Source organism: Triplophysa rosa, linkage group LG15 (assembly GCF_024868665.1).
Source record: "Triplophysa rosa linkage group LG15, Trosa_1v2, whole genome shotgun sequence".
Lineage (NCBI taxonomy): Eukaryota > Metazoa > Chordata > Actinopteri > Cypriniformes > Nemacheilidae > Triplophysa > Triplophysa rosa.
Genome location: NC_079904.1, coordinates 3,149,201 through 3,160,476, shown reverse-complemented (window position 1 = coordinate 3,160,476; position 11,276 = coordinate 3,149,201). Strand labels below are relative to the sequence as shown.

General features: G+C 42.0%; 1 protein-coding gene across 1 annotated transcript; it reads left to right on the top strand.

Annotated features, from left to right (window-relative positions):
• Positions 1 to 728: 728 nt before the first annotated feature.
• On the top strand, positions 729 to 7,288 carry trib2 (tribbles pseudokinase 2). Its single transcript, XM_057353737.1, has 3 exons — positions 729 to 2,634; positions 3,583 to 3,875; positions 5,329 to 7,288. Exons 1-3 carry the CDS (start codon positions 2,365 to 2,367, stop codon positions 5,801 to 5,803), a joined length of 1,038 nt encoding a protein of 345 aa, XP_057209720.1. The 5' UTR covers positions 729 to 2,364; the 3' UTR covers positions 5,804 to 7,288.
• Positions 7,289 to 11,276: the final 3,988 nt, after the last annotated feature.

The following is an 11,276-nucleotide window of genomic DNA, read 5'->3' as shown; positions in this document are numbered from 1 at the left end:
TATCCCTTCGACAATGTGAAACGCCAAATGATGGATCTGTACTTGTGCAATGTTGTGGTGAATACTTAAAGACTTCATCTAAATAATACTGCACAAGATTCGCTGTTTAGAATTAAAAATTGCTTGGGTGAACGTTGTCATATTTCATATGATTATGGTATTCTGTAGATTGTAAAAAGATTGTAAAATCAGCACAACAAATACTAGTGTGATCATACTTTACAATGGAAATTATGTGCAATATTTATTGAATATTACTGCTAAATGTATGCATATCTTAAGAAATATAATAATTAAATATATATATATATAGATAGATAAATATATAATTGTATAATAAATCCTCATTTGTTTTTAGTGCTTTGACTGCAGCAATTCACACATCTGTATTTTTCAAGCAGAGAACAGAACAGCTACTAACATCTGGATATTTACCACAGCCAAGGATCCCAGGTTTCTGTCTATATACTGTATATAGTATCAGTTAAACGTTTAGACACCTTCTTTATTATTACTATGTTCCACATTTTAGAATAATAGGAAAGTCATCAAAACTTTGAAATAGCTTGAATTATGCAGTCAGCAATACACGTTCAATCAATCTGAAGCATGTCCTGTAGAGTATGCGCTATGTATTCTTCAAATATCTTCGCATGTATGTTACACATTATAAAGCTTTAGACCGGAGACACATAAACTATATATAGACAACCGTTCAAAAGGCCATTTACGCATTCTTTATTCATATTTTCCCACATTTTAGAATAATAGTAACATCAAAACTGCATAATAACACCACATAGTATACAATAAACCAAAACTATCTTATATATTATCTTCAAAGTAGTCATCGCTTTGATGTGAGTTTTATGTTTAACTTCGTGCTGCCTTTTGGTACGTTGGACACTAATTGGCTGTTTTTCATTATTATTTGGTCCAAGTTCGAAAACATTTTTATAAATAAAAAATGTTATTTGTTTTTATAATCCACGAAAATAACGTGTTGGAACGATTCTTTTTTGTTGCCATAATTTCAAACATCAAAACGTTTCAGATTAAAAAGGGTTTTAAGATCATTACAGTCAAGTGACGCTTTTGAAGTAGTCCAGAGGGAGGGAGTGAGAGAGAGCACTTCAAAACTTAAAACTACTGTAAATTCACTGGAGTAAAGTTTCTCCCCTGTATATTCACGCCTATAGGATTAATTACTATGGCAATGCATGGTGTCATTTTGGCTACAGTTCAGCCCCCAGAAACCAAGTGACATTTAATCATCCAAGCTGTATATAACACGTACGTCCCCAGAATTCACCATAATATATTTATAGCGCTTCAATTAAATCCCAAGGACAACAATTATCTCGCATGACCGCAAAGATAGACAGCAAGACCGTGGATACGTCAGCGTCGAGGGAGTGACCAATGAGAGAGCGCTTTGGCTGTGACGCAAGGGGGGGCGGTGCCGGTCCTGCGCGTGGAGCGCTCCAGTCGGTCCCGCGAGCGCAGTCGGCCAGTCAGTCATCTCGTGCACTGGAACACGGCGCGCGCGTGTGCGAGAGTGTGCAGCTGACCCCGCGCGCTAAATGGAGTAGATTCCCGGCCACGTATGTTACATGATGATGATGGTGTCTTCTTGCTGAACCGAGGGACAGGCCCGGGGAACGTCGGCCGCCCCTTCTGCTTTTACGCACGATCAAACCCATCGCCAAAAACATTTGGAGTTTGGAAGGAAGCACGTCGCATTCCCAGGCGAAACAAAGGGGGGCTCGCGATCCTGATGAAACGCTTTTTCCTTGCAGTAGATGCTTGGAAATAACTCTGCGTGGAGGCCCGCTTGAATGAAAACGGAGCGCCCTCTCAGGATATCGGATCCCACCGGTTAGCGGCATTTTCCGCCAGCTGGCACTTTTTGGCGTCTCGTTGAATGTGGTTCGGCGCAATAAATCCCATTTACCTGCCGTGCGGCTCTGACGTCACATGCAAAGTCGCTTCGTTGTATCGCCGATCGGAATGCGGCCCTTGTAACGTTGTTGCGGATCGCGAGAAACGTCTAAAAATAAACTCGCGATATTCTTCTGGCGCACGGTGACGATAGAGGTCAAGATTCGTGCGCGCGCGGCGTTGCATGCGTACGCAAATATCGATATTGTTGCGTTAAATGCGCATGCAGATTTATTACACGGCATCCTTGCAAGATCTTCAGCAGCGGGAGCGTTAAAGGGGATCTTCATGTCTTTTGTTGTATAATGCACACGGGACAGTGTTAAATAGAGGGCATCTGTCAATCGATTCAAACGCCCTCTGAAAGCCGTCCGTCAGAACCGCCGACCCCCTTCTGATCCGGACGACCCTCATCTTATACTCATGAACATACAGAGATCCAGTCCCATTAACATTTCGCGTTATGGGAGATCGAGGCACAAAGCGCACGACTTCGAGGACCTCTCTTGCCTAAGGACTTCAGAATTGAGCCAAAGTTTCAGTCCTAATTTAGGATCTCCCAGCCCCCCCGAGACCCCCGACTCCTCGCACTGCATTTCTTGCATCGGAAATTACCTTTTGTTGGAGCCTATTGAGGGAGACCACGTTTTTAGAGCCACCCACTTGCACAGTGGGGAAGAGCTCGTGTGCAAGGTGAGACTGATCTTCTAATGTGCTTTTCTATTGTATTTGAGCTGTGATGCACTGAACTGTAAAGGATTTTATGCATTATGGATGTGTCTTTTTACGCGTGACATTGTGAGGTCAAGCAATAGTTGCGGTTTACAACATCTGATTCTTCACAGGTTTTTTGTGATGCAGCTGGCAACATGACTCATATTTACATTTATGCATTTGGCAGACACTTTTATCCTTGCTGTTTATTTGCGTTTCCTGGAATTGAACCTTATGACCTTTGCGTTGCTCACACTATACTGTATCAATTAATCTACAACCAAATAAAGGCTCAAACATCTTTTCATGACCTCAAATGAAAGGCCTCCTATCTTATTCAAATGTTCATTTGAATTAACATTTGATAATGTATAAAGATGATATGAGTGGCACGTGGAAAAACAGCATCAGGTGGGGAATACCTTGTGTGTGTGTGTGTGTGTGTGTGTGTGTGTGTGTGTGTGTGTGTGTGTGTGTGTGTGTGTGTGTGTACATGCATGAACGCTCGGCTGCATGCGAGCGCAGGTCCTCATGACTTTGAAACACAAGACACGAGGGTTGACGTGGGCAAAAAGCCATTAGTGCAACCGTCTTATCGCCCGATGAGAGAATAGCCTCCGATGTCCGCTGCTGCTGTTATATTTAGCCCGTCTCCCGTATGTGTCTGTTACTAAGCAACATCAAAATTCAGGGTATGTTTTGGGACCCGGCATTGCTGCAGAGGTCTAATGCTTTTTGACGCCGCTGCGTGGATTTCCATTCTTTTGTTTCGGGATTATTGTGAGTTGAATTAAAGACACAGAAAGCCTATAAGCCGTATTCATAACACCAGTATCAAAGAGGGCTCTTGTCTGAAGGGCTAATGCCTCCACCTGAAATCGATGGCTTCGTATAATGAATTTGAAACGTTCTTTCCTGTTTTTCCAGGTTTTTGATATCAGTCGATATCAGGAGTCCCTGGCGGCATACTTTGTGCTGGGCACCCATGAGAACATTAACCAGATAGTGGAGATTCTTCTGGGCGAGACGCGGGCGTACGTGTTCTTCGAGCGGAGCCATGGGGACATGCACTCCTTCGTACGCACCTGCAAGAAGCTGCGCGAGGACGAGGCTGCCAGACTTTTCCGTCAGATAGCATCTGCCGTGGCACAGTGCCACGACAACGGCCTGGTCCTGAGAGACCTCAAGCTGAGGAAGTTCGTCTTTAAGAATGAGGAGAGGTAAGAGCATCTTTAAACAGAACAACACGGCGAATGTGATCCCATGACTCGCTAACATTGTCAAACATGATTGCTTATTCGTTGTTTCGCGTTGATCCTGACCATATGCTTGGCAGTAAAAATGCGTCTGAAATAATCCCAGCGTGCATAATGAATCTGGGTGGCCTTCCCGTTTAAGCTAAATGGCAGTTGCCCCCTCGGCCAGATGAGTCAGCTCAGCTAGATTCCCTCTGGCTCACTCCGTGGAAATGGAGAACGCCTGGTTCTTTAAATGTGAGCTCGTTGACCTTACACTTCCCATGCTCTGTGGTCTGGCGCGTCAGCCGTCCACCTTTCGGTGAGTGATTGCAAGCAGACATGTCCAAGAGTGGCGAGCGTTACCCTGGCTAGAAATCAAACACCAAGGGCACACCAAGTTTGGAAAGGCAAGGCAGACAGAACCGCGTTCCTCAGCGTGGCGGGTTCCTGACCCGGTTACGTCACGTGCCGGAGACCACAGGGCGGTTGTTTGGAATCGGTCCCTATAATGTAATGATGCGGGCGTCCACATACGTTTGGTTCTTGACTCCGCTGGCGGAGCCGTGACTCACGCGTACCGCATGTCATTGAAGAAATATTTTAAGCGTGTTGTTCAGCTGAGTTCACAGGTTCTGGTCAGAGATGGGTTTCTGACCCTCTGGTAATTTAGACGATATCAGTGGTAGGATACTGAGCCAAGTGAAAAATAATATGAGTTATTTTGAGATCAGTGGATTGGATGGTTAGTCGAGACTGGGTGGGCGAAGAGTTGTGATTCAATTTGAATCTGAGTCATACATGAAATCGTGGATCCGAAAGACGAGATGTTTTCAGTGCGTATGTGGATGGAGTCTTTGTTTGGTTCTAATTATGCATAAATAATTGATCTGAGCAAGACATTGTTGTGTGTTTTATGCTTTGCGTTTGTGCATATTACAGAAAAAACCCCAAATGATTGAGAAATGTTGGTGGTTTAAGGAATTCCATCTGTAGCGCTGCATTATTCCTGCTTTTTATTATTCTGCGGATGAATTACAGATTTCCGTTTGAATTGTTTTTAAACTGGCGGGAATGTCTGCAGGCTATCTTCATATTGCTTTTTTATTCATGGATTTTGCCATGCAATATGCAGTGGATTTTATCCTTTGCTGTCATAAAACGACCACCCTTTAACTAGACTGGATCAGGATGATATGATTCAGTTTCAAGTAGGGAGGATTTTTTTGGCAGGCTGGTTCCTTAGTCATTTCACATCGAAGGTCATTGAAGATTCTAGTTTATTTTCGTGTAATTTATCTAGAAAGCCAATCTCCGTTTCTTGTGTTCCGCAACTTCACACAGCGAAACATTGTTTAATTTTTGTGTGCACCTTTTGACTTCTTTCACACTTTATTTATTCAGTTGTTAATCAAATATCTTTTCTCCATCCTTCCAGAAACCATATAAAGTTGGAAAGTTTGGAGGACGCGTACCTTCTCGAAGGTGCCGATGATTCTCTCTCAGACAAGCATGGCTGTCCAGCCTACGTCAGCCCTGAAATCCTCAACGCAAACGGCAGCTACTCCGGTAAGGCGGCAGACGTGTGGAGCTTAGGCATCATGCTCTACACCATCCTGGTGGGCCGCTATCCTTTCCATGACGTCGAGCCCAGCTCACTCTTCAGCAAGATCCGCCGTGGCCAGTTTAGCATCCCCGAGACGCTGACGCCCAAAGCCCGATGCCTCATCCGTAGCATCCTGCGGCGGGAGCCGGCGGAACGCCTCACCTCTCGGGAGATCCTGGACCATCCTTGGTTCTCCGCCTCCAACGGCATGTCGCCTGCCGCGGGCCACGGGAGGGGTGAACGCGAGTTGGACCAAACGGTACCCGAGGCCAACATGGAAGAAGAACTGGAACAGTTCTTTAGCTGAGCACAAACTCATCAGACATTATGCCACGTCCTTTTAGATTATGAAAAATACACTCATTGCAATGGTGTCTATCGTTATCGTCCATTCCGTGGAGAGACATGGGGGTTTCTGGCTCAGGTGGTGCGAAATGCTCCTCGGCTAGGGCCTCTAGACAATGCTAATGCTAATGGCGTCAAATGATGTAGCAGGACTTTGGTTTTTCTTGATTTCTGTTCTTTTCTATGTTCATTTTACAATACGTGGTGCTCATGAGGTGCGCGGGTCACGTTAAGATACAAACATGCATTACGGCACAGGAGAACGCAGCCAAGGAACAACGAAAATATCATGCGAAACCTCCAATTTTCGATATTTTCCTCAAATGCAATTTGTTGGCTGTCTGTACTTGTTCCTCAAGCTATTTTAAGTATGTTATTACTAAATCTGTTTGCTTTTCGATAACCCTCCAGGTCAATAATGTAAAGATGCTAGCTAAAGAAAGAATTAGCCTCTCATCCCAAACTTGTTTTTTTGTTTCGAACGCATATAAAAGAACTATTTGTGTCGCGTTAAGCTGTTCCTTTTAACATATTATTGCTGCTTTTCTGCTCTAAACCGAACTGAAACTGTCTCAGCGAGCTTTCTAAAAAAACAAAACGTTAAGCACTCGACTCGCCCAGACTTGGAGAACGATCGATTCCACCTCTCTGGACTTGTCATTTATTTAACTTTAGTTTTTCTTTTGCTGGAGTAAAATATATAGTTTTATTTATAATGGAACTACTACTCTATTTAATAAAAGAATTCGTGCAGGGTCTTTGTTTTTATTTTTTAACCCGATTCAATTTTTCACAAGTATGCAATACATTTGACACGGGACAGGGTTGTCTTTTCTATCAAAGCTTGTCCTAAGTTGGAAGGTCAGTGCCGGTAGTTGCGCACCCCTAAACTCACGCTGACTGTGTCCCTTTTTTGCATTTGACTCCATGGATATTAGCAAATATTTCTGCGACTACACTGTCTCCAGTACCTCATGTTAATTCTACTGCCTGCATAGGTCTGTGAAATGATGTTTTGAATGGGTACATATAGACACGTTTTGTCGTATATCAATGTTACTTGAAATCGTAATTTATATCTAGTCATGGCATGTGCCCTTTGAATGCTTTAGCCTGCCTAGCAAGGGAAGTTTGCTTGCGTTTTTATTTTGGTTTTCTTTAACGAAGGATTTTTAAGAGTCCAAATTACGCCTTTTTTCTGCGAATTTTTTTTTGGTCATTGTACTTTTCCCCCGTTTCGTAGAGTGAACTGCCTGCCTAAGTTGGTGCTGATTAGGTGCTAATGTTGAAAGACTTTTATTTTATTTTTCATTTTGTTTGTTTTTGTTTAAGGGGAGGGGGGAGTGCATGGTGGGAAATCTGCCTCAGATGCTCTGATTGTAATGTAAAGAATTTTGGTGTTTTGTCCAGATTTATTCAGAAAATAAATTGTGAACTGCACACTGAATATTGTTTTCTTTATCTTTATTTAAATCCCTAAAGCACAGACTGGTAAGAAAACTAAGAAACGTGGACGTTTTCTATAAATGTTTTGGCATAATTTCATATTTCGTTGACTTTCGGCTGTCTGTTCTTAAAGCTACAGTTCACCCAAAAATAAAAATTCCGTCATCCTTCATTTACTCTCGTGTTGTTCAAAACCACTCTTTCTTCAGTGGAACACAAAAGAAGATATTTTGAGAGATGTCTCAGTGGTTTTGTGTCCAAATAATGGAAGCCAATGTTGTTTGATTACCAACGTTCTTTGTGTTCTGCAGATTAAAGTCATAGAGGTTTGGAATGACATGAGGGTTAGAATTTTAATTTTGGGGGGGAACTATCCCTTTAAACCTATTTTGAAGTGAAGTATGTTAGTAAACCGCTTTCATAACCCTCCAAGCCAACCCATATAGATATAAGCTTTGTATAATGACAGATGTTGATGCTTATATTACACAATATTTACTCACAATTCACCAAAACCTTCATTGACCATGCTCACTGGGCACCCAATGGAGCTCATCATTTATGATGTTTTTGTAGTTCAGATTATTTAGTACATCTGAATTTATGCACATTACGGCCTTGATCATTCTCATGCTGTCTCTGACTTTATAATATAATGTGGTTTTTATTCCCCCAAGATCGCTTGATTTCATTGCTCCGACTGCCACTAAATCTGACTAAAGCCTGCAGGGAAATAATCCATCAAACACAGATTAATGTCTTGTGCGTGGGGCCTGTTTTATATGATCTGTAGTTAAAGGCTAAATCTGACTCTGCAGCCACGCTCGTGCCCATGCAGTGTTGTAAGCCTGCTGTCTCGGTCATATGCATGCAGCTTTTGGAGCCTGTAACCTTTCTTTAGTGCATCCAGCGTTGTGACCCTGAGGTCTCTCTCATGCACATGCTTCATTCTGACCCCGCAGCCTCGATTAATGCATGCAGCGTTAATGCAACCCACACATTTATTTCTTTTGTCTCTTGTGTTTCAGGCATTGAGATAAATAAAACACTCCTTAAACACTCGAACAGAACTGTAGGGTGTCATCTTTGCTTAAAAGAGTTTCGCATTACAGGAACGTTTCACTCGTGCACATTAACGTGTCATCTCGCAGCCAAACCTGCGATTTAAAAAGCGCTGTTGATATTTCACACCAGCCCCTCATAAATACATATGCAAATTTGTTCTTGTACAAACACACCTCCACATTTCCAGAACAGGGCGTTTTTCTGTAGGCTGTAGCCATAGTGCACTGAAAATAGATGAGTGCATTTGCTGCGCCAGATGCGTTCTATGCCACAACACTTGGCCCAGGGTTCCTCCTGCAGTTCACCAAACAGAAGTTCTCGTGTGTTTCCACCGAGCCTCGGCCATTTACAAATACATACCTTTTTCCAAGTCTGCAGTGCCCTCGAATGCATTTGTCCATTCAGAAAAACCTTTCAAGTTCAACATGCGCATCAAAGCTTTTCTGCAAGATTATGGCAAAGTCTTATAAACCGTTGGATTTCTTTTGTGTAGTCGGTGGCATTTAAGAGATTTTCAAATGTAATTCCATAGGGCTCATCACGTTCCCATTTAATCTACACTTCCTCTAATTAGCATTTGCATCTGATAAGAGCAGGCAAAGCCATGTGCGCATATCCATCCAAAAACGACAGCGTGTTCATAAATAATATTTCTGCAGATAATCTTCTCTATTAACTGCTGAGACCAAATTGAATATCACACTGTGTGAGACATCATTAGGGTGGCAGTTTGGGCCTATTTTGCCCCTTTTAATTTGACCATGCACACAGTGTGGAGGTAAAAGCTTTGGGAAGTACCACCTGACTCCTCGTTCACTGTGCGCCCCCTGGTGGGCAAATTGTAATTGCGTTTTCCTAATGGAATCCGGAAAGCATTTGCACAGTGCATTAGCTTTCTCCACAGGTGACATTTTGGGTAATGTTTTTATGTTAGTTAGGCAAATATGATTCTCACAGCAGTGTAATCAATTCACATTTTCCCCCCATGCGCTAATCCTCTTTTTGTTTATAGTCTATGGAACAGTATGTAGCCTACTTGGTGCTTGTGTTAAAGGGACAGAAAAAATATTCTGTCACTATGGTTTTTAAAACCTGTTTATGACTCGAAATTTGATTTTGTGTCCGTACAGTGGAAGTACAATGGGGGCCAATGTTGTTTGATTACCAACATTCTTCAAAATATCTTCTTTTGCGTTCTTGCAGAAGAAGGAAAGTCATACAGTTCTGAAATGACCTGAGGGTGAGTAAATGATGCATGGATTTTTGTTGAACTATCGCTTTAAGGTTGTCTGGTTAATCCCCCAGAACGTAACATCTGGATGAACAGACACAGGGCGATTTGATTGTGGGCACACTTTCATTTGTGCGTGTACATTTCCGGATTTATATGCATTTTTTCATTTTATTTAAATAGATTAGACTTCCAAGAAATCACATTTTCTCACTTCAATGCCAAAGTACACACATGGTACACAAATGACATCATTTCCCATGAATTATCCTTCTAAAGTCCTATAGGTTGCAATTTTCAGCCGACGCAAAGTACTTTGTGGAAACAGTACTGTACTATACTATCTTTTTGCTAGTCTCTGATTACCTTCTTTATTGTACAATGTATTGCCAATTGCACTTTTAAAGGTGCTATGGATTTATTTCTACTAATGGATTCATTTGGTACTAATGTGCCAGTAAGATGCATAAGCACGCAGACACATACACACTCAATGCAATACAAATGTAACCAGAAGAGATTCTAATGGACTGACGGGTGCTGCAAGGCATCTTCCCAAGACACACTGTAAAACCTTCACCAATAAACCAGTGAAACCTCAGCGATCCTGCAGGACTCATACTTTCTGTCTCCTTATGGACCGTAAAGCATTCAGAAGTGACACCTTGGGTTCTAATGAAGAAACTAGGTTTCTGAGTTTGGTTCTTTATAGATTTAAAAAAGTTTTTGATGATGTGTCCTTTTGGTTTCTGCTACGAATACAAAAGTTTGCAAGTGCTGCTTCTGATGAAAAGCAAAAATAAGCATTTCAGTTGGTCTTGCACTGTTTTGGATTGCAATGAGTCTAAGCATCTCATTAGAATGCAGTGGAAATACTTTCCATCAAATGGCAGCCAAGCTTTTCCCCATTTACGCTGATCAATCATTAATCGTCATTTGTGTTTCTGAGTGTTTTGCATTCAAACCACACTAGATCCTGGTGATATTCGAGTGCTAAACAAACAACTTGCCTTTAAGAAAGTATATAACCCCATATTTAAAATGACCAGTCTGATTCCAACTCGTTTAAATCAGTATATTGGCTGTTTTATTTGAAATTACGAACATCTAAAAGCATTTATTTCCCAAAAGACAAAATGAATACTGTCATGCCGTGAAAGCTGTGAAAACCCATGCTCGGCGCATTGAGATATTAGCAAAAAATGAGAGAAATGAAGAAGCCCATTGTGCCCAGCATGCTGTAAACCGACAGCTATGAGATGATGTTAATTCTTTCTCTGCATCGTTCTTGTTTATTTATCTTTCCCATCATAAATCCAAGACAGAAGCTCCAGGAAACGGGCCAGAGCTAACGTTTCATTCTGTGCTTGTTTTAATACCCCAACCAAACTTGCACGGGTTTGCTGTAGTGCACATCTGGTTTATGGCCTTTTCATTATCCAGAATGTCAATAAAACAGGAGATTCGCTTTTGAAAGGGCGCAAAGGGGAACAAAATCATTTTGACAATGCAGACGCAACCTCCACCCATCCTGGAGAGGTGGAGTTGCATTTATGGCTTTTGGCTCTGAAGTCAGCATCATATGCCAACATCCGTAATCCCAAGATATGGAAACCAGGCATGTGTGTTATCCTGCCCATCTGAAGCATGAGTGTTTGTATTAACCCAGTGCAACCCAAACATCATTTACAGG